A 25874-nucleotide genomic window follows, 5' to 3' on the forward strand; every position below is an offset into this window, starting at 1 on the left:
TAAACAAAACAATTTTGATGTCCGCAGAATGAGCTTTTGTTGCAGTGTTGCTTTTGGATAAATAACGTGTTGATGTTTCGATGTATTGGTGCTTTACGTCTTAAAAATGACACTTCTTAAGTATTTTCCGATAGTCTTGCTCTTTTCTTGTCTAATTTTGGATTTTTCTACAGTTAATAGTCTACATTTGCCAGATTCATACAAATCTAACCATCAAGGTACAGTTATTTTTTGTACTTGTAGCTAATTTTAATAAATCGTTGATATATGTCACTCTTTTTTTATTTTAAATTAGTGTTTTAAAGTAGAAAAAACGCACAAAGGGAAATTAGCAATTGTGCGGGGTATCAAAAGCACAACCCATCAGTTGGATTGGAAATCTGAATGACGAGAGAGTGTACCACTATCTGCATGTTAAAGATCTCCTCCCCGTAACAATCTTTCAATTCTCGTTAGTGTCCGACCTGTCCCAGGACCAAGTTCTGACCTTTCTCAAACGTCCTGCCATCGAATCTTGTCAACCACCTCTTACATATGCAAAGTATTGCTAAAGGTGTTCTCGTCTCGAACATGCATAAACTATTTTCCACTGAGTCTTTTAACAAACTACAAACAATTAATTGGTATAGAATAGAATAGAATAGAATAGAATATTTTTATTTCCCAAATTACAGGGCCCATAAAGGGCATAAAATGAGATACAATTGATTTACATACGTAAACGTTAAACATTACTATAAGTGCGCATGAATTAATTATCTGAACTCGAATAAATACTGATCCCTCTATCCGTCAATGTCTTTAATAGCTGAAGTGATAGTACTGAAGGGAATATCACGACTGAATTATTCAATTTACATCTTTCTTATTTGACTTCCAAGGGGTGAGGGGAATGCGTAATACTAAAACGGGAAAATGCACAATTTCAAATGGTCTAAAGCAAATTATAATGCCTTGAAATAACAGTCAAAACAGTATAGGGTTATCTTTCTTATTCCTAATTCACTATTCTATATGTCATTCGGCAATCCTCGGTAGAATCCGCTACTCTCCGTTAGATGGGGGTACGGAATCGGCCGAGTTGAGACGAATGTTCTATATGAGTCTGATGCACTTTTCTCTCTCCTTGGTTTGTGCGGCCCATTTTTATCAATCTAATTTGTTTCATATTATTCTTTAATTTGTTTTCATAATTGTCTATTGGCTATACCCCTAAATGTGAGTGCGGAATAGTGTATACTAAAGAGCCAATCAAACCCAACGTCGAAGAAAGCCAGAAAGCAACAAGGCAAACAAAAAAAGATGCAAGAAAAAACAGCAATCGAAAAATCAAGCACATGAGATGTTTACTCAAATTCTTCAGTAGACGGTTCCGGAATATACTAAAAATCTTAATCAAGTTTCACGCATTGCTGTATTAAGTATCGTTTTAAAATCGAAATCACATTTAATAATTTATTGTAACAAGGCGTAGAATTGTAATTTTTTTTCAATGCTTAAAATAACTTAAAATTGAGAATTGAAATTGAATTGTTTACATGTCTCTTTGAGATTTTAGTTATCAACTCTACAAACATTTGTACTAATTTAAATGTCGGAGATGGATTTTTTTCTTTCTTTTTCAGCTTATGTATCCTTTTCATTTTCTTCTGATGCTTCTATACGAGGAAAACGATCAACCGTTCTTAGTCTACCACGCAAACTATCACCTAGATTCGTATTCCAGGATGAACTAGTGAATCTTGATCTCTTTACAAACACAAAGCTGTTAGCACTGCCACCTATCCATAGAAACATTAATGGGAAAATCACCAAAGATGCAGAAATAACTAAAGTACGTTCTCACTTTTTCATTTGTTCACTAAGTATGCATTACGATAAAACGTAAGAAATACCAAAAGAAGCACAGAGGCGGATTGAGGGGGGAGGGCAGGGGCCCGGGCCCCCAAAAAATTGGCTGCTTATTATAGGGAATCACTGAAGCGTGACGAGATCGGGCCCCCTCTTAAGCAGTCAATGAGCCCCCACTTATGAAAATATCTGGATCCGCCAATGAAGCAGAGGCATCGGAGCTCATGTTCACCATCCATTTTTCACTTTGGTTGATATTTGTCTCCATGGCAATTATACCACGTGATCCTTTCTGAATAAAGGAGTAGGTCCAGTAAGACCCCTTTTTTGCCCCAAAATATAGCAGTTTTACAAAATTGTTAAAATGTATACTTTTAGTTATTTATTGGACAGTATAATGCTTCTGCTACAGAAATATGGGCTGTTTTTGACAATACGTTGTACATATATCGAGTACTAGCACCAGTAAGTCATGCTAAATTACTGAAATCTTCACAATTCTAGCATTTTGGTTAAATTTTAGACGATTTCCGGGTAAAACGAAGGTGGCCGCATTCGTGTTCATCCAAAATATTTAAATGTAAGTTGTATTTGATGATAATACATAACATATATAAAGGTCGAGGATGAACACGGATGCGGCCCCTTTTATTTTTGACAAAAAACATCTGAAAAGTGACATTTTTCAGCATATTTGGTAGATTTTTCATATTTTGAATTGGAGCGTTTTTAATAACTAAATTAGTTAAGATCTTTCACATAAATTAATTGAGTCAAATAAAATAGACACTTAAGTGTTTAAAAAGTGGTCAACATCTTTCGTTACATGAACCTGAAATTTGAGGCCAAAATCGGTCCTTACCGGACGTACTCCTTTATAATCAGAAAGTAGCTCGATATTTTGTATTTGAATTTACTAACTATAATCTGCGCAATATCTAAACTTATAAAGTTTTACCTAAGCCGTATACATTTTGAAAAATATTTCAGAAATAGTCCGATATCGCATCACACTTGACCATTTTTCGGTTTCCTGTTTTCGGAGACCTGATACAAATCTTAGATTTTGACTCGAAATAGTGATATTTTTTGTAATACAATTTTGTCTATTTCCGTAAACAATCATCATTGTTATCAATTGTGGAGAAATTTCCCGGTTTCCTATTCCTCTGAACGGAGATTTTAAGATAAAATTTTAGGTTTTATCTATGATTATTAATTCCTGGTCATGATATTTATGATAGTTTCCTTACACATCTATGCCTGTGAGGTTTCAAATAAGATATATTGCAATCATCATTATGCTGCTCCATCAAATTTTCCAGTTTTCATTGTTTTTTATGCCCTTTTTGCATTACGTTTTACAGTATGTACGTCCGTCCGTTCGTCCGTTCGTCCGTCCATATGTCCCGCTTCAGATTAATGATTTGATCAAGGTAATTTGTTATGGAGTGCAAGTCCCATCAACCTCAGCCTTGTCAATTAGTACACATGTTTTCTATATAATTTTTCTAATTTTAATGCCAAATTAGAGAGTTTTTAACCCAATTTCACAGTCCACTGAACATCGAAAATGATAGTGCAAGTGGGCTATCTTTGTACTGTGGACACGTTCCTGTTAAATATAAAACGATGACTTAAACTAAATCAGATATAGTATTTCAACTTTTAACTTAGCCTTTCAGCTAACATATAGAAAATATAAAGACATCCTGGACAGTGTCACTTGTGTTACTTGGCGAAAAAAATAATAAAGTGGCGAAAAATATATTGTTTTGGCGAAAGAGGTGGCGAAAGAATAACAAACCCAGGGGAAACACTACTGGACACCCAAAACACTAAGGAACCTGTTATTCAGTGGTTGCCGTTTGTTGCCGTGTAACATATTTGTTTTGCGTTCCTTATTTTGAAGATAACTTAGACTGTATATGATTAGCTTTGCATTTGTCATTTCAAGGCCTGTTATAAACGCCTATGTGGTATTGGCTTTGTTCATTGATGAAGGCCGAACATTGAGCTAAATTTTATGTGTTATTTGGTTTCATGTGGAGAGTTGTCTCTTTGCCACTCTTACCACATGTTCTTTTCATATTTTATATTTTACAATGCAATTTAATTGATATTTAAGCCTTTTCTATATAGATTGACTGAACCATAAGCCGCCAGTCACTGATTGAAAATGCACTCATTTCCAGGGATAAATATGAAAATAAAATATTTTTACAAGAAACACTGTTGACTCAGAGATATGCCTCGCCTTTATGTCATTTTGATATTGTAAGGCAAACTTTTAAATGGCGAAACTTGCAAAACACACAGCATCATTGAATAATGAATAAAGCGACAGGACCAACTAATCTCTATGGACATGAGATAATCCACACTAAGCAGACACCACTTAAGTTTTCTTTCATTCTGAAGGATTTCCCATGCTTGGGGAAACGTAGCAAAAACGACACTGTCCTCAGCAGACAAGCTTGACTAATGAAATCACGTGCACCTAACACAATAATATACGACATTTGATATCATGAAATATCTTCTATACGCCAAAAATGTTTTATAAAATTTATTTATTTTATATATTCACAACAGCAAATATTTTAGCATATTTATTTACTGTCTGAATGTTGCATTTTTCAATTGTATTCTTGTAGTTACAACCAAGTGAAAGATATTATCAAGATTTGAACAGAGGCGCATCATTTCATGTCGAATGCCGGGATCCATGTATTGATTACTTAATGGTAAGATTAGTCCCATAGATAGGGAGCTACCATTTGATATTTAGGGGGCTGCGCTATGATGAAACATTTTGACATGCATTGCACAAGGTCATGTTTTTATCTGGCTATTTATGACCTCTTTACACTAAATCCATTGGATGTTGGATGTGTACAGATTTATAGAATAGTCTTAGATGCATGATTTTTTTTATTAGTTGTTAGTGGCTTTGAAGTAGCTGTCAGATAACTGCGAGTACTCCCAGATCTGTTCATTGTGTTTTTGTATCGGGATGTATAAGTACCTTGCCACGTCCACTTGCATTTTTGTCCATCTGATGAGTTAAGCCTTTTTCAGCTGATTTTTATAGTTCGTTCTTATGTTGTACTGTTATACCACTTTCCCAGGTTAGGGGGAGGGTTGGGATCCCGCTAACATGTTTAACCCCGCCACATTATTTATTTATGTGCCTGTCCCAAGTCAGGAGCCTGTAAAGTCAGTGGTTGTCGTTTGTTGATATAAATGTGTTACTTATTTGTTTTTCGTTCATTTTTTTTACATAAATAAGGCCGTTAGTTTTCTCGTTTTAATTGTTTTACATTCCCTTATCGGGGCCTTTGATAGCTGACTATGCGGTATGGGCTTTGCTCATTGTTGAAGGCCGTACGGTGAGCTATAGTTGTTAATGTCTGTGTATTATGGTCTTTTGTGGATAGATGTCTCATTGGCAATCATACCACATCTTCTTTTTTATATTTGAATTGCAATCTCTGTCCTGACTTTTTATTGTTGTGTCTATCCGGTCCTGCCTGTCTTTGATTAGTTTATCCTGATTTTTTTTAACATTTTTGTTTTAACACAGTTTTTTATCCTCCCCTTTTCACTCGAAACTCCTGTCCTGCATTTTTTAAAATTCATCTTAGCCCCTCCCACTTTCCCCCTCATCCCACCACACCGCTAGATATCAAATGGTGGCTTCCTTGAATATAAGGATTAAACCTTTATTTACATGTACTTTGACGCATGCACCCAACATATATCTTCGTCTTTCGACCCTTTCTATAGATACTTGAGTCGACCTTGGGTTTTGAATTTCTATGTATTTTAACGTTTAATGTTAAAGGGAATTATCTATGGTTAGCCATAGGGTTAATCCTCTATTTTCCCTGACGTATAAACTCAAAAAATATCTTCCTGTTTCGCTGTTAATACGATAGATACTGGATCCGACCCCGGTTTTTTGAACTACTATGTACTAAGGGAAATATACGCAATGCAAAATAATATATTATATTGTTTGTTTACGGAGAGATAGTGTAATACTGATAGTAAGATATGTATGTTTATCTATTATGTCAAACAGGAAGTGAAGATAGTAAGATAATTATACCTGTTAGTTATCAAAGGTCAATATCCGATGGCAAAAACTATGGGGAAATTTCACAAATAAAGCATTATCCTGTTTGAATGCTTAAAATAGTTAAAACGAAAATCTTTTCGGAGATTATTATATAACATCATATAAAGGTCGTTTAAAAGTACTTTAAGATTTTAAGTACCTGTAAGGGACGACATCAAAAGATCGATGTAGGATAAAAAAAAACTTAAATCAAGTAGTTTGGGGGTAAAGGGGGGGGGGGGAGGGGGGGGGGTCAACATTCCTGCAAGTTTTGTCAATCTAAAATCAATTTTACATATATCTCTATAAGTCAATCAAATTTTTCCCAAAGTAAGTTAAGAGGGGGTCAGTGAAAAAACTATGTGAATTAAGTTTTTTTATCCTTCATTGAACTTTTGATGTAGATATAGGAAGATGTGGTGTGAGTGCCAATGAGACAACTCTCCATCCAAATAACAATTTAAAAATTAAACCATTATAGGTTAAAGTACGGCCTTCAACACGGAGCCTTGGCTCACACCGAAGAACAAGCTATAAAGGGCCCCAACATTACTAGTGTAAAACCATTCAAACGGGAAAACCGACGGTATAATCTATATAAACAAAACGAGAAACGAGAAACACGTATATATTACATAAACAAACGACACCTACTGTACATCAGATTCCTGACTTAGGACAGGTGCAAACATTTGCAGCGGGATTAAACGTTTTAATGGATCCAAACCTTCTCCCTTTTTCTGAAACAATAGCATAACATCACAACATAGAATGTCGTCCCTAATGAAATGTTGTCCGCGATTTTGAAATTTATATGACTTTTTGTTTGCTTTTGTAATATATTTGAATCTTAGTCGATAAAAGACAACGGAAAGATATCGAGCGTATGTATATCTGGATTTAGCGATTGCAAGGACGCTTTATGTCATTTTTTTTTTGTAAATTGAAGACCTATAACTATTTGAAAGGGATTATATCATGAGAACCCAAAGTAGACAGAAAAAGACACTAAAGGTTAGCCCTGAATTATGATGAATGTTTCCATAAAGTAAGCAAACTGTGAACTAAGCCATTGCTTTATACAGTAGTATCCGTGTCTGCAGGAAGTATAAATCATAAGATAATTATAATTTTTAGTCAATAGCAGTTAGCAAAAACTACAGGGAAATTTCCCAATAATTCATAATCCTGTTTGCTTAAAATATTAAATACATGCATAATTCAATGGTAAACATTGAATTGAATTTATTAAAAACTTAAAAGGAATATTGACACAAACACATAGCTCTATTTAGTATTCTTTTATCTAAAAATATATTTAACTTAAACAACATATTTACAAAACAGCATATAAAACATAAATGAAATATTGACAAAAACACAATGCTGTTTTTTTCTTTCTAAAATTGTATTTGACTAAAACAGCATATTTACATAACAGCACATATATTATTAAAATATAAATATAAAGAATCTCATTTGTTTTCAGACTGGATCATTCATGCTGAGAGAAGAGACATATTTCGTATCTCCAATAAATACCATGAATAATACCACGTATAGAATCATTCACCAAATAACTAAACCAGATCCGTTAATGTCCTTTAATGATTTTATTGTAGAAGGTATGTGCAAATATATTTCCCTAAAGTCATCAAAACCTTGTCACAGAATACAGAACAAATATCTAGAAAGACATATCCTATATCTTTATGATTTGAAGGGTAGTATGTGCAACTGGTTTTACTCATTGTTACTCAGTAACCTATGGTTGTTCATTTCTGTGTGATTTGGTCTCTTGTAGAGAGTTGTCTCATTGGCATTCATACCACATCTTCCGAGTGACCCCTGTGAAAAAAGGCAAATAAATCTTTAAAAAAAGCACTCTGTTGCTATGTGGTAGCCAACAATCTTATGACTAGTTGCAAAATTGTTCACTTTACGTCATGTCTAGGAAGTACGATAGTTATATGATTAGAGCACCATAAAATGTATTTTCCCTCATTGTTTGAAAGCATAATGTTTATCATTTCTAAAATATAATATTCACAACGCGAAAAAAAAGTCATGAGATTTGGAGCAGCTAACATGTATAACAAATACTTATGTAACTATTCAATATCAATGCCGTTTATAACATCATGTCTTTGGTCTTTGTGGATACACATACATGTATCATAGGCAATCACACCTCATGGAAGGTTTTCGTTTTTCTTCCAACAAAATTTCGTTGTAATTTTAAATAGTTGATAAATTTAACATCTCTTCTACTAAAAGAAGTTAGAAATTGCCATAGCAGTCGATACATGTAGCACGAACAAGGAGCAGCTTAATATTTTGCGATAATATAAGAAAATTAATGATGAATATTTAAAAAACCGAAAACATTGTTAACAGTAGATATCAATTGATACACCTAAATATCAAACCAACAGACATGCCATTCACCCTTGGCCGTTGTTCTCGATGAAAACTATATCTCTGGGGTTAAAAAATATTGCATCAACATAATCAAAATGTATAATGTCCTGACAATGTATAAAAAACGTGACTAAGAGTAAGATGACAATCGTTCGTTTTGTTTGCTATTCTTCTTGTTTTCTCTATAGTGTCATACACATTACTTAATCACATTTGTATAACACGCACATTGGGAATCGTAAACAATATCAATGTAACAAACAAACAATTATGAACCATTGAAATTTGAAAAGGATGAGCTATTGTCCTGTTGATGTACATTAGATATATTTCGAGCTTAAAAACAATAAAATGTTTTCTAAAGTTTAAAATGTAAAATAAGGAAGAGCGTAAACATCTGCAACTAATTCACGTTGTAACATCTAAAGTCGACACAGAGACGACCAGGTTGACATATCAAATAAACACCTTTCCATTGTAATACATAGTATTCCATATTTGTGATATTATGTTTTGTTGTTGTAGCCTGCGATCCGCTAAATTAACGTATACTACAAGTCTCATGTCAGTCATATCATAAGCATAGCATGCAATATAATCGCACCTTTAGCAATAATTTACAATCATCGTTCTCAACAACAGTCTTCGGTAAATACCTTGCAATATATGAAACTTAAGGCTGTGCAAAATTTTTCGGAATTATAAAGTTTACCTCACCCGAATAAGAAAGTCTGCTTCAATATGTGTCGATATTTATCTTAAGGAATACTAGTTGAGCTTCACTTTTGCCTTTTGTTGATGAACAGCCTATTTTCAAAATGTCATTTTCTCCTATGCATACACTACATGGAGCAATAAAGTTAAGCTGCATTGTTTTCTGGCACAATAACACATCTCCTTTCATAGATAAAACATGTATAGCATGATTGTTACAGTCAGTAATGACTATATGACCTTGAGAGGTCGTAGCTATTCCTTCAGGGTTAAATTTGTTCCATCCACCGTTCACATCTGGATTCCCTATATAACTCCATTTCACTGAGCCGTCATTACCAAGAACAGTAACTCTTCCAGAGTTATCGGCAGTGATAATGTCAGACACACAAATATCACCGTTAATATTCGTTGTTATACGGTACGGACACGTAAATAACCTTCGTTTGTCTTTGTCGTATTCGAAAGTAAATTTCACTTTTCTGTCCATACCAAGTTTTCTAATTCCTCTGCGAGATGTTTCAGTTATTGGAAAGGTTGGGGCATTTTCCTGGAATCCGACTAAAATATCGTTTTCCCTAGTGATATGAATTCCTAATGGAAGAAATGGTGATATACTTGACAATTGTTTTAATTGTCCTTTAGGAGTTAACATTTTAAGAATATGATTACTGTAAAATGACAATAAATATTCCTCATCATTGACCAGTTTCGCTATGTCATACACTTTAACACTGGTCAATTCTTGAATTAAATCTATTTTTTCATTGACTTTCACTTTTTGAAGTATTTTTTCTTGAGGATTATTGATCCACAGAATATCACCATTTTCTACTATTCCAACAACAGCCGGAAGTTCGGTAGTGACTACTTTAATGACGTCCATAGTCAAAGCAAGTTTTGTTCCTTTTTTCTATATTTTACATTATCCAACTGTTATATCCATACTCTACTGATATATATATACGACTCCGTTATCTAAGTTGCACTAGGTGTAATATATGGGTTTTAAATTTTTGAATTTAAATTTAAATTTAACGACAAGCTTAACATGACCTTGTACCGTGTTCGATCCTTTTATACTGAGCAACACGACGTATAAAACATTGATTTAAAATGGTTTTCATTTCCGAGATTCATCAAAACTGAAACTGATTAACATAATAAACGGAAACAAAATGGTAAAATATCTTTTCTAGAGTATTCATCAAATTTGTTATAATTATATGCATGTATTATAATAATTATCTATCATTATATCGTTATGACTTACTGAATCAACTATTAATAATAATAGTCATATTCAGACTAGAAATTTGAAACGACGATTTTATTTGTACAATATCATATATCCACGATCAACAACAAGAAAAGATAGATTATAAGGAAAAGCATCAGCTTTATTTCTCAGAAATTTATCTTTTTTTTTTAAATCTTTATTGTCTAGTTCAGTATTGATGTCATTTATACAAAGTCCAGCGGAAAATATGTCATGCATAATCAGGATTTTTAAAAACATAATGGTAGAATACGATATTGGTATTCTGTGTAATTGTACCATTAGTACGTTAACTTCAATTTCTCTCCTTCTAATTGTACCTGTACTTTCCTCTACTGATTGTACATATACACCTGCATTTCAATTTTCGGTCATTACAAATTGTTCAGAAAATGGACGATGAATAAATTTCAGGTTTTTTGTTTGATCTCAATTTGAATAAATGTTTACCTTGAAAATAAACTTCAATCAATCAACCAATCAATCAATCAATCAATCAATCAATCATGCATGCATGCATTCAATCAATCAATCAATCAATCAGGTAACTAATTGATTAATCGATCAGGTAATTAATCAATTCAACCAATCAGCTATTTTATGTCTTTTATCAATTACTCAATAAATCAATCATTTCATAATCAATCAACAACTGAATCATTATTATTTCTCCCGCCATCACAAATGCAATGTGGACTATTTCTTCATCTCATACAATAGTGTAAACATGGCACTTAGTATACAATGTTTATATATAGCAACTAATTGATTTTGTAATGGTAAATCTTTAATTTACAACATGCAATAATTTATATTTATTTTCACCACTACACCATTGTTGAACTTCACATGCAAAGAATTTTAATGTCCCATAAATAAGTTTACTATACAACGTTCCTTTTAAAAGATGATTTTGAAAAGAATTTAAACAGGTAATCATATCTGTTTTGGTATACTAATTTTAATTGTATAAATGAAATGATTGAGGATTAAATAGATCGTCAAAAGTTCAAAAAGATTAAAATCGAATGATAAACATGTGTAACAAAGGGTGTTTGGTCTACTTTAATCATTTATTATTAATAAACGAATGTGTTGATTATATATGAAAACCTTGAACGAGTCTATGTCGAAAACCTCAGGGTAAAAAATCACAGAGAAAATTATAGGGTAAAAATTACATTGAAAACCAAAGGGTACAAATCATAAGAAAACCATAGGGGTAATTCAAAAAGAAAACAATTGGGTAAAAAGAAAAAAAAAAACCATAGGATAAAAATCAAATAGAAAACCATAAGGTTAAAATCGAATATAAAACCATAGGGTAAAACTCAAATAAAAAAATCAAATAGAAAGCCATAGGGTAAAAAACAAAATGAAAACCTGAGGGTAAAAAACAAAATGAAAACCAGAGGGTAAAACAAGACAAAAAGAAAACCATAGGATAGAAATCACATACACAAATCAAATAGAAAACCATAGGGTAAAAAACAAAAGAAAAAAACATAGGTTAAAATCTAATAGAAAACCATATATAAAACCATAGGGTAAAACTCAAATAAGAAAATCAAATAGAAAACCATAGGGTCAAAATCAAATAGAAAACCATATAGGGTAAAAAAAAAAGAAAACCATAGGGTTATAATCACATAGAAACAATAGAGTGGATATCAAATAGAAAACCATAGGGTAAAAACTCAAAAGAAAAACCATAGGTTAAAAATCTCATAGAAAAACATTTACGGAAATATGTAAAATTCATCCAAATCTTTGATAATATGAAATAGGGTTGCTGTCCCCACATTTCCTTACAGATTGAAATGAATTGCATATTCAGTAATTAATGTGCCATTTTGTCTTATGCTTAGTTCGTTTCTGTGTGTGTTACATTTTAATGTTGTGTCGTCATTCTCTAATATTTAATGCGTTTCCCTCGGTTTTGGTTTGTGAACCGGATTTGGTTTTTTTCTATCGATTTATGAGTTTTGAACATCGTTATACTACTGTTGCCTTTATTTATTGAATTAAAATGCATGAGAATATTAAAAAGCGAAGCATCGCAAAATATGAAACTTAGATGTAATTGAAATGGAAGCAATGTTCTGCTCAATCTAGTAAAAATAAGTTCCCTGCACTTGCTCTTTTTTGTTTATATGACGCTCGCGACAAATATGCACACGGGGCAAGTTCTGCTTTAAAATCTACAACAATCGCATGAGATCTCTTAACATTGCCGCTTGTCAAAAATTATCAATAATAGATGTTGGTTCTGATTTTTTGAATAAACAGAAAACAAGTATTGGCAATCATAAAACATCTTCTTTTGTATATATGCCTACCATGTAAAATCTCGCCACAAAAACACATTTAAAATACGCATATAGTGTTCAGGATAATAACAGTCGTACATTGTTTGGAAATCAAAGGTTTATTATACTGGACTTGGTAAATAAGATTAAACTTCATATAAATTCGTCAGATTCGTGTTACCTGACCTATTATTACAAGCTGCTTTCCATTCATTCTAGGTAATGTTTCTCACAATAGCCGAGCAGAAGATAACCAAAGGTTCAAAAGACAAACATTTAGATATGCAATAGAAATATTTCTAGTCATAGATTATTCAGTTTTCAAATTGTAAGTATTTATGAGAGTATATAAAAAGTAATTTTGCTATAAATTTGTTAAAAACATCATTTACAGACTTTAAATTCCATTCTCAATTTTAATATATTTTTTTTTAAGGTAAACGTACTTTTTTTATACGGTTATAAATGAGAATGGAAACATTAAAATGCGTCAAAAAGACATTGTCAACAACCCGACCAAAGAGCAAAAATACAAACCAAGGCAAACAATGATTCTTCAACACAGCGTGAAAATCACGCTCCCGGATGCAGGCTTCAGGTAGCCCATACACAACAAATTGTATGTAAAGTTATTAAATCATTGCAAATGGTATTTGAGCATGAACACGTTTTTTTGTTTTTTTGCATTCTGCAATTTCTTCGTGGTCTTGTATAAGATAATATCTATCCGTGCTGTGAATGATGTTAAAGTATGAAATCATTTAAACGAAGAATATATATTAAAATTAGACTGTGGAACTAAAGGGATATCGTTATATGCATATTTTCCTTCTTATTTTGGTTAATTAAATGTAAATTTTAGATCTTTGATAGTTTACACTACATATAATAGTTATCAAAGGTACCAGGATTATGATTTAGTACACTAGACGCGCGTTTTTTCTACATAAGACTCATCAGTGACGCTCATATCGAAATAGTTATTAAGCCTAAAAAGTACAAAGTTGAAGAGCATTGAGGATAAAAAATTCCAAAAAGTTGGGTGAAAAAACATACATGTATTTCACCTCCGAAATATTGACTACACGGGATTGGATCATATGACAGTCGACAGGCATATCTAAAATACAATAAAAAACAACTTAAAACATACATTATATCATTGAATTGTGAAGCTAATCTGAAAGATTTTTAATCATAACTTTATTTTTTAGTTGGATGGACGAAAGTGAACAGAATAAAACAGTTGCTATGGATAGAATTAACACATATTATGCGTTCATGATCAATGGGGTAAGCAAATAAGCTAAAAAAAACCTCAAACAGCAACGATTGGTATGCCAGTTTAACAGACTAACCAAGAGGGAGTTCGCTTAATAACCAAATTGTGAATACCAAATCACATTACAACTTTACTTCAGTGTGTAACCTTACGATTTGCATGATGAGTGTGATGAAGAAAAATAATGCATTAGTGATAAATATAAACATCAATATGAAAAAACAAAACAAAACAAAAATTGAGAGAGAAGAATTGATCCCAAGTGGACAATCATCAGTAATGGAATGACAGACAACATCATGGCCAAAAAAGAAATCAGACAGACAATTTTCCAGAACATAAATCAGACTAGACAAATGTAAAATCACAAAAATACTGAACTCAGAGGAAAATCTAATCGGAAAGTCCATAATCACATGGCAAAATCAAATGACAAACACACATCAAAAACGAAATGACAAGAACTGTTATATTCCTGACTTGGTACAGGCACTTTCAAACGTAGAAAATGGTGGATTAAACAAGGTTTTATAGCACTTAACCTCTCACTTTGACGACAGTCTCATCAAATTCAGTTATATTTACAATGATGCGTGAACTTAACAGACATAGACTGAACTAGTATATATTTGTTTAGGGGTCAGCTGAAGGACGCCTCCGGGTTCGGGAATTTCTCGTTACATTAAAGACCTGTTGGTGACCTTCTGCTGTTGTTTTTTCTATGGTCGGGTTGTTGTCTCTTTGATACATTCCCCATTTCCATTCTCAATTTTATAATAAATAAAATAGTACAAATATGGGTACAGCAGTCATCATTGTGTAACAATTTTTAAAGGAACAATGATGCGTGAACTAAACAGACATAATGAATAAAATAGTCAAAATATTGGTACAGCAGTCATCAAAGGGATGTCCCTCACTCTACACTGAAGCAACTGTATCATAACAAGTTCAATATAGGACTATTTTTGAGGCATAATGGTGTCTTGGAAACACAATAGATGCCCTTGCAGATGCAAAGTGTTATTTTAAAATACCTCAAATTGAGCATGGAAACGCTCCTCTTATTCAAGTGAATACTAAAAAAAATACTGTTCAACTATCTCCCAATAAAGCTAATATTAAAAAATTAATAAAAACTCTGACAACATGTAGACCTTCAATATATGTACAAACAGACATCAAAGTGAAAACGTCCTAGGATCTAAACTGTAGGAGGAGTTATGCGAAATAACTATATACCCATAATGGGGCGGACGTACAGAAGGACGTACCGTCCATCCTACCAACAGGGGTAAAACAAACCCCTATCTCTTAGTTGCTGAGGTATAAAACACAAGATTGATAAACACGAATATAACAGGGAAAAACTGGGGGTAGATAAATTTACAGTATGAGTTTTTCTTATTGTTGAAGGTGGTACGATTGTATGTCTATATAATATCGTTGATCATCTCAACGAGATTCATTTTCTCGCTATAGTCGGTATGGCGAAAGTTAGAAACACAATTGAGTTTAGATGACCAATAATAATCTGTTTACCGCTAGTATACCTATAGTGACATTGTTAATTTCATTGACAACGGGCACGTACACCCTTAGTTCCTAGCGATAATTTTGCATATCACTCGACTCCGCTGAGGAAGTAAATTATCAGTCATCAAGATCAAAGAAAAATTTCGTCAAATAGCGGTAATCTTGCTTATATCCAATGCCGAATGAACTTTGGAGGAAAGTAGTCTCATTGGCACATCACTATTAATCATGTATCATATAATCTACATTATTTTATTTTACTTTATCTTTGAGTGGGCGTCACATTTGAATATATATTTTTTTTAATTTTATTTCAGGTAGACATACGGTACAATAATTTACCAAACGCACCATTTTCAATAGGATTGACGTATATAGGTATCTATATATCCGAGGTAAGTGCGACAAAATCAACTAGATACATATTATTTCACTTCTGTTGATATAATATTTTGCGTTAAGTCCAATGATTTAAAAAGAAAATAATGACATGCTTGATATTGCAGGTCACACGTCTTAAAAAGCATATGTTCTTTTTCAACTTATGCGTTTATTTAACTCATCTGTGGCGACCTTTCCCCTATCTTTGAGGATACACAATACACAGAAAGGATGACAAGAAATAAACATGATAAACATAACATCAAAACACGCCAACACTCGACTCTTCTGAATAAATATAATTATACACAAAAACAAACAACAAACAGCACATTGTTTTTTTAAGTGTTTCATAAAATAAATCTTAATTAGCTTTTTATATATTTTTACAAGACACAAAGTGATTCATACTGGACGGAAAACAGAAAGATAACCCAACCTTCAGGTGAAAGTAGAATAGATCCTGATACAACATTAGCAATATTCAGCAGCTGGGTTCAACAGAATTCACAATCATTATCAAATCCTGATCATACCATGTTGTTCACAAAGTAAGTCAATTTATAAAAGATAAGATGGGATCTAAGATTGCAATTTCTTTTGCTAAGATTGCTAAGATTGCTCGGTCCGTTTCTCTGTGTGTTACAATTTAGTGTTATGTCGTTGTTCTCCTCTTATATTTAATGCGTTTCCCCCGGTTTTAGTTTGTTACCCCGATTTTGTTTTTTGTCCATGGATTTATGAGTTTTGAACCGCGGTATACTACTGTTGCCTTTATTTATCAGTATGAAACATCGGTATTGACAGGTGTAAATGAACTGCATATCAACACGGACTATGTTTATCCTCATTGTTACGTCCAAGTATGTATGTTTGGACACAAAGAAAAAGCATTTCTATTTCTTCGGATGATGCTTGTTTTCTATGAAATATGTACTATGATGTCAATTAAGAGAAGTCTAACGATTTAAAAAAAATGTGAATTTAATTGGGAGAGGAGGCCGTTCATACCAGGGTAGTTGATGGTATATAACATTGTGTGATATATAAGTAATTTTGAGAGGGTTGAATTTGAAAAGCGGAATGAGTCTACAAACCATAAAAATAACTGCAAAGATATACGGATTGACTTCCCAAAACAAAAAGTTATAAGAATACAGAACTCCAAGAAAGATTTATAAAGGGAATCTATAAAATCTTACATAATGAAACGCTCAACTACACAAAACAACAGAACGAACTGAAACCATCTGTGAGATCCCTAACTTGGTTCAGGGTATTATGTGCACTTTCATGGGATCTAAAATAAAGTGAATCAGATAAACAAGAGTAAATTTTCAGATAAGTAGGACGAAAAAACCTGTTTCAAACAAATAACATTAAAAAGATAAAAGGATACTTTTAGTCAATATCGTCTAGGTCAGACTGCATACCAAAACATAAATTCAACATCATTTCTTAGCTTTATTTATGTGTTGTTAAAGTCAGACTGAATACCAAAACATAAATTCAACATCATTTCTTAGCTTTATTTATGTGTTGTTAAAGTCAGACTGAATACCAAAACATAAATTCAACATCATTTCTTAGCTTTATAAATGTGTTGTTAAAGTCAGACTGAATACCAAAACATAAATTCAACATCATTTCTTAGCTTTATAAATGTGTTGTTAAAGTCAGACTGAATACCAAAACATAAATTCAACATCATTTCTTAGCTTTATATATGTGTTGTTAAAGTCAGACTGAATACCAAAACATAAATTCAACATCGTTTCTTAGCTTTATATATGTGTTGTTAAAGTCAGACTGAATACCAAAACATAAATTCAACATCATTTCTTAGCTTTATATATGTGTTGTTAAAGTCAGACTGAATACCAAAACATAAATTCAACATCATTTCTTAGCTTTATATATGTGTTGTTAAAGTCAGACTGAATACCAAAACATAAATTCAACATCATTTCTTAGCTTTATATATGTGTTGTTAAAGTCAGACTGAATACCAAAACACAAATTCAACATCATTTCTTAGCTTTATATATGTGTTGTTAAAGTCAGACTGAATACCAAAACACAAATTCAACATCATTTCTTAGCTTTATATATGTGTTGTTAAAGTCAGACTGAATACCAAAACATAAATTCAACATCATTTCTTAGCTTTATATATGTGTTGTTAAAGTCAGACTGAATACCAAAACATAAATTCAACATCATTTCTTAGCTTTATATATGTGTTGTTAAAGTCAGACTGAATACCAAAACATAAATTCAACATCATTTCTTAGCTTTATAAATGTGTTGTTAAAGTCAGACTGAATACCAAAACATAAATTCAACATCATTTCTTAGCTTTATATATGTGTTGTTAAAGTCAGACTGAATACCAAAACATAAATTCAACATCATTTCTTAGCTTTATATATGTGTTGTTAAAGTCAGACTGAATACCAAAACATAAATTCAACATCATTTCTTAGCTTTATATATGTGTTGTTAAAGTCAGACTGAATACCAAAACACAAATTCAACATCATTTCTTAGCTTTATATATGTGTTGTTAAAGTCAGACTGAATACCAAAACACAAATTCAACATCATTTCTTAGCTTTATATATGTGTTGTTAAAGTCAGACTGAATACCAAAACATAAATTCAACATCATTTCTTAGCTTTATTTATGTGTTGTTAAAGTCAGACTGAATACCAAAACATAAATTCAACATCATTTCTTAGCTTTATAAATGTGTTGTTAAAGTCAGACTGAATACCAAAACATAAATTCAACATCATTTCTTAGCTTTATATATGTGTTGTTAAAGTCAGACTGAATACCAAAACACAAATTCAACATCATTTCTTAGCTTTATATATGTGTTGTTAAAGTCAGACTGAATACCAAAACACAAATTCAACATCATTTCTTAGCTTTATATATGTGTTGTTAAAGTCAGACTGAATACCAAAACATAAATTCAACATCATTTCTTAGCTTTATATATGTGTTGTTAAAGTCAGACTGAATACCAAAACATAAATTCAACATCATTTCTTAGCTTTATATATGTGTTGTTAAAGTCAGACTGAATACCAAAACATAAATTCAACATCATTTCTTAGCCTTATATATGTGTTGTTAAAGTCAGACTGAATACCAAAACACAAATTCAACATCATTTCTTAGCTTTATATATGTGTTGTTAAAGTCAGACTGAATACCAAAACACAAATTCAACATCATTTCTTAGCTTTATATATGTGTTGTTAAAGTCAGACTGAATACCAAAACATAAATTCAACATCATTTCTTAGCTTTATATATGTGTTGTTAAAGTCAGACTGAATACCAAAACATAAATTCAACATCATTTCTTAGCTTTATATATGTGTTGTTAAAGTCAGACTGAATACCAAAACATAAATTCAACATCATTTCTTAGCTTTATATATGTGTTGTTAAAGTCAGACTGAATACCAAAACATAAATTCAACATCATTTCTTAGCTTTATATATGTGTTGTTAAAGTCAGACTGAATACCAAAACATAAATTCAACATCATTTCTTAGCTTTATATATGTGTTGTTAAAGTCAGACTGAATACCAAAACACAAATTCAACATCATTTCTTAGCTTTATAAATGTGTTGTTAAAGTCAGACTGAATACCAAAACACAAATTCAACATCATTTCTTAGCTTTATATATGTGTTGTTAAAGTCAGACTGAATACCAAAACATAAATTCAACATCATTTCTTAGCTTTATATAAGTGTTGTTAAAGTCAGACTGAATACCAAAACACAAATTCAACATCATTTCTTAGCTTTATATATGTGTTGTTAAAGTCAGACTGAATACCAAAACACAAATTCAACATCATTTCTTAGCTTTATATATGTGTTGTTAAAGTCAGACTGAATACCAAAACATAAATTCAACATCATTTCTTAGCTTTATATATGTGTTGTTAAAGTCAGACTGAATACCAAAACATAAATTCAACATCATTTCTTAGTTTTATATATGTGTTGTTAAAGTCAGACTGAATACCAAAACATAAATTCAACATCATTTCTTAGTTTTATATATGTGTTGTTAAAGTCAGACTGAATACCAAAACACAAATTCAACATCATTTCTTAGCTTTATATATGTGTTGTTAAAGTCAGACTGAATACCAAAACACAAATTCAACATCATTTCTTAGCTTTATATATGTGTTGTTAAAGTCAGACTGAATACCAAAACACAAATTCAACATCATTTCTTAGCTTTATATATGTGTTGTTAAAGTCAGACTGAATACCAAAACATAAATTCAACATCATTTCTTAGCTTTATATATGTGTTGTTAAAGTCAGACTGAATACCAAAACACAAATTCAACATCATTTCTTAGCTTTATAAATGTGTTGTTACTGTATCAATATATAGTGTAAATAATTTCATGAAATCATATGCACTAAAAATGATGAATTACTTTATATATACTTTTAAGATACCAACTTGTGCGAGGTGGGTCAACTAGTGCCAATGGTAAGTATTTTAGTGTTTCAAAAAATTATCTGTGCTATATTTATACTTTTCCAAATTTAGAAAGTTGCTTGATAGAAGTTCTAACATTACAAGTTTGTTTTAATAAAAGGCAACTGAACTTGACACTTGTGTATAAAACTCCGAAATTGTTTCAACAGTTCGAAATTTTGTCATAAAACATGTTTTTCGTCTTCAACTTTATATGACATGCATATTTTTGCATAATGGTATCAAAGGTACCAGGATTATAATTTAATACGCAGACGCGCGTTTCGTCTATATAAGGCTCATCAGTGACGCTCAGATAACAAAAGTTATGAGGCCAAACAAGTATGAAGTTTAAGAGCATTGAAGACCCAAAATTCCAAAAAAATTGTGCCAAATACGGTTAAGGTTATCAATTTGTGATTTATCTTATATATACAAAAATATGTCACTTCCTTGGGCGTGAATGTGCTTTAACGGTAATATGTGAAAGACGTATTTTACGAAATAGGAATACATTTATATTATTTTCTCTCCCTTATCTTGGAATGAGTTCTTAATACTAACTGCCAATAAACGTCTAGTTTGGTGCATTGCATTTATTCCATAATAACTCTATTGTGTATGACAATGTTATATTTTAATTACAGGAGTTGCCTATCTTGGTGCAATGTGTTCCCCATTAAGTCAGTCTCTCGTGCGAGACAATTTTAATTTCATATCACAAACTGTGGCAGCTCATGAATTAGGACATAGGTGAATATCAAGTAAATGATGTATAAATATAAACATAAAAGGGAGATTACATTTTGATATATATTAATGATATAGCTGATGTTTTTTTCTGGATTTGGGAGGCTTTTTGCAGATGACACTTCAATAGGTCATACTGCTCCTAATGAATCTATTTTAAAAAATTTAATAAGTACAGATCTTGTTTATTTAAATGCGTGGTCAAACAGATGGCTAGTGAAGTTTAACCCAAATAAAACTGATATTGTGATATTCAGTATGAAAACTATACAATGTAATTTTTCTTTTGATTTTGATGTATTTAACACGGAAAGTACCTATAAAGATGGAAGAACATACAGAAACAATCATTAAGAACAATAATTTGTAAGAAGGTTATTAAAAGATAGTAAAATTCGATTTAATTGATGATCAAACTTACCGCGATATGGATATGTAGTAGGCATTATAGGAAACGAACTGAAAACAAAATAAATTTACATTTTTAGTCTTGGTGCTATTCATGATGGGGATCAAAATGTGTGCAATAAAAGTGCTGCCTTCATTATGTCCGCTACTGGAAGTGCTAAGCTTGATGATACAGCCAGACATCCGTGGATTTTCTCATCTTGCTCGGTTACAGAGATACAGACAGTGATGGATAAACTCAATAGGTAAGATAGAGGAAACACGCGGTCGAAGGTAGACATCATACTAAACGACACAGCATGTAAATATTACCTATATTGGATTTATAGGAACTTGTTTTGCACTTTTTACTTTATTCGGCCTTTTCAACATTTTTTATTTTGAGTGTCACTGGTGAGTCTTATATAGACGAAACGCGCGTATGGCGTAAATATAAAATTTCAATCCTTGTATCTATGATCAGTTTATTTTGCAAAGAATGTAAGCAATTGAACACTATGAATAAATGCCTTTTTCAAAACAATACATGTGCAATCGTCTCTGTACCTGTGCTACAGTTTTGATTGATGGTTTGATGTATATATATATACGTAAATGTAGTGTACAGGGAAACCAATAGCTTTTATTTGCATAGTGTCTGTACGAAGCAAAAACTAAAAACTAAATCAATTACTAGTACTAGACGCCAAATAATTTATTAGGTTTAAACAATTACATTTTGCTTTGCACACAAGACATTCTTATATATAGATATAAATATATATATACCTCACGAGAACAGTCTTTATACTTTAGTTTCCATTATATGCTATCTCTTTGAACGGAGATGGTATACAAGTAGTACTTATGAATATTTTGTAGATAAATGTATTTTTTTTGTGTCTGCTGTACCCATAATTTGACTATTTTATTTATTATGTCTGTTTAGTTCACACATATTATAAATATAACTGAATTTGATGAGACTGTCAACAAAGTAAGAGGTTTGAAAATGCCTGTACCAAGTCAGGAATATGACAGTTCTTGTCCATTCGTTTTTTATGTGTTTTGTCATATGATTATGCTGTGTGATTAAGGACTTTCCGATTTGATTTTCCTCCGAGTTCAGTGATTTTGTGATTTTATTTTTCACTATCTCCCTTTCTCTTCTTGTCCAATTGAATACAAATTAACATCCTATTCATTGCAATCATACCACATTATGATTATCTTTAATTTCACATATCATTTGAATGCATACACAGGCAGTATGGATGGTGTACGAGTATGTTCGAATTAATACCACAAAACAACTAACATCCTACAAAAGTAAAGTTTTCATACCCGGATGTTGAAAATTTGTTGCCAGTTGTGCACTTACCCCAAGATTGAAAAGTTGATAGTATTAAACGTTAAATGTAAAATCAAGGAAACTATATGGAATCAAATACAGTTGGTATTAATGCTCAAAGTTAAGACCTCGTGACCATGCTGAATGAGTATGAGATAATTATTGATTTAACATTGACTTCTCAAATAATGATTAGAACGGTGAGTGGATATCCTTCTGGGAATAACCTTAAATTGATTCTTTGAGGTAGAACTATTTTTTAAATATATATACTTTGCAAAACTGTTCCTTATTCCGTACTTTTTTTAAATATAATCAAAACTAAAGTTTAAACTGTTAATGTAAATTTATGCAGAATAAACAGGTTAATTTTGGATAAAGTATTTAACTTCTATTAGATATTATACTCCACAGAGAACAGTAAAGAATCTAGACAAACAATTAATATTACCTGTTTACAAACCACCTAATATCTAAATCAATATTGCCTTACATTGTGCAAATTTTATATGTTTATTTGTTTATTTATGACACCAATATACGTTGATGTACCCATATTTTGACTATTTTATTAATTGTGACTGTTTATTTAACGCATCATGTAAATATAACAGAATTTGATGAGACTGTTATTAAAGAGAGAGGGTTAGCGCTATAGAACCAGGTTTAATCCACCATTTTCTACATTTGAAAATGCCTGTACCAAGTCAGGAATATGACAGTTCTTGTCTATTCGTTGTTGATGCGTTTTGTTATTTGATTTTGCCATGTGATTATGGACTTTCCGAATTGATTTTCCTCTGAGTTCAGTATTTTTGTGATTTTACTTTTTGCATATACTCAAATACATTCATCAAGTTTTATGCTAATCTTTTTTGGTTAAATGTAAAACAGAACGTATACACTGGTTTGTATACTGTCAGCTAGATTTTTATAATGGAATCATAGATGTAAGATTGGATCTTCTTTATGTAAGAATAAGAGACAGGCAATTATATTACATATTCTGATCTTTGCAATCAATTATGTTATAGTATGATAATTTAACTGACAATGTGTCTAGTAACCATTTTTTCACTTTTTTTTAAATTTTAGTCAAGGACCAAATTGTTTGCTGTCCACCACTTCAACGTCAGTTATAGATATCTACCAGTACATGTCAGACCCTATAGGACAAGATTTTACCATAGATAAACAATGTCGTCTCATATTTGGTTCAACGTCATATGCTAGCAGGGTAAATAAAGGCAACAGTAGTATACCGCTGTTCAAAACTCATAAATCCGTGGGAAAAAATCCAAAAAAAAAGGGGTAACAAACTAAAGCTGAGGGAAACGCATTAAATATGAAAGGAGAACAACGACACAACATTAAAATGTAACACACAGAAACTGACTAAGCAATAGACAAAATTCTATATATTACATTATAAAATTATCTATAAGTAAAAACGAAATCTTATGTAAGAAGTGACCATTTTAAACTATGGTTCTATAATACATAGAAAAAAATCATATAGAGAACAATATTTTACCATAGATAAACAATGTCAGCTCATATTTGGCCTAACGTAAGATAATAAAGATATATAATGGAGAACCGCACAAGTCTATCTTTAGAAGTACCTTAGCTGTATTTAGTGAAACATTTCGGAATTTTTCATCTCCGACGCTCTTCAAATGCGTACCTTTTTACTTTTTTTAATTCGATTATACTTTATAATCCTTTGAAGACGAAACGCGTGTCTCGCGTGCAAATTTTATAATCCTGGTATAGATGATGAGATATTTTAAAGAGTACATAAAATTCACAGCAATTATGAATTAACCAGTAACAACTCATCAACGATGCAAGCTTTAAATTACCACATCAGAAGCGCGTTAAATATACATACCTCACATACGCACATACCGTACTGACATTTTGAGGTCTTGATGAGTAGGCATATCTTGCTTCACATGCGGTAACTATCGAGCATGGTGAGTTCACATGCGGTGTTAAATCTAATTCGATGTTGTAACAATCGAGAAAACTAGGAGGGGAAATTCATGATCGTGACGGTAATACTTACAAAGTGATGACTTGATATTTTAACATTGAAAACTGCTATAACCTTAATTCTTATTAGAAAGAAATTAGACAACTTTAACAACTTTAACACTTTAGAAATAAATTTATATCATACATAAATATTTATTTCCAGGCTATATACAGTAACAGTTTCGCCAATATATGTACCGGACTATGGTGTTCAACAGGAGGAACCAGTCTATCTCTAGTTATACCGGCCGATGGAACAACGTGCGGAAACAACATGGTAATTCTAATAAAAAGTAAAATTACAAAAATACTGAACGACGAGGAAAATTTAATCGGAAAGTCCGTAATCACATGGCAAAATCAAATGACAAAACAAATAAAAAACGTCTGGACAACAACAGTAATATTTGTGACTTGGTACCGGTATTTTCAAATGTAGAAAATGGTGGATTGAACTTGGTTTTATAGCGCTAAACCTCTCACTTGTACGACAGTCTCATCGAATTCCGTTATATTTTCAACGATGCCTGAAAATAACAATCATAATAAATAAACTAGTTAAAATATGGATAAAGAGGGATTTGTAGTAAATTATTTTAATCGAGTTTTTCTCTTTGACAGTGGTGTGCTGGTTATTCTTGTGTTAATGATCTGTCAGCTCCATCCATTACAGGTAAAATAAAATTAAATGTACAATAAAGATCAAATTCAGTAAGAGTTTTATGATTACTATCCCAATTTATTTGACCATGAGGCAAAAAACTGTTATGGAAAATATACGAGTTTGATATTTAGTAGGTTCCTAGAAATTTGTCTTTTTTATATCAGTTAGTTTAGAATTGTTATGATCAGGGGCGGATCCAGCCATTTTAAAAAGGAGAGGTTCCTAACCCAGGACATGAGGGGGGTCCAACTACAT

The 25874-nt window shown here is 31.7% G+C and overlaps 1 protein-coding gene across 1 annotated transcript; it reads left to right on the forward strand.

Annotated features, from left to right (window-relative positions):
- Positions 1 to 25064, forward strand: LOC134694511 (coagulation factor X-activating enzyme heavy chain-like). Its single transcript, XM_063555523.1, has 13 exons — positions 1 to 218; positions 1626 to 1834; positions 4509 to 4598; positions 7464 to 7599; positions 12917 to 13025; positions 13912 to 13990; positions 15833 to 15910; positions 16290 to 16447; positions 20402 to 20439; positions 21075 to 21180; positions 21666 to 21830; positions 24011 to 24152; positions 25044 to 25064. Exons 1-13 carry the CDS (start codon positions 107 to 109, stop codon positions 25062 to 25064), a joined length of 1443 nt encoding a protein of 480 aa, XP_063411593.1. The 5' UTR covers positions 1 to 106.
- Positions 25065 to 25874: the final 810 nt, after the last annotated feature.

This window comes from Mytilus trossulus, chromosome 13 (genome assembly GCF_036588685.1).
Source record: "Mytilus trossulus isolate FHL-02 chromosome 13, PNRI_Mtr1.1.1.hap1, whole genome shotgun sequence".
NCBI classification, from domain to species: domain Eukaryota; kingdom Metazoa; phylum Mollusca; class Bivalvia; order Mytilida; family Mytilidae; genus Mytilus; species Mytilus trossulus.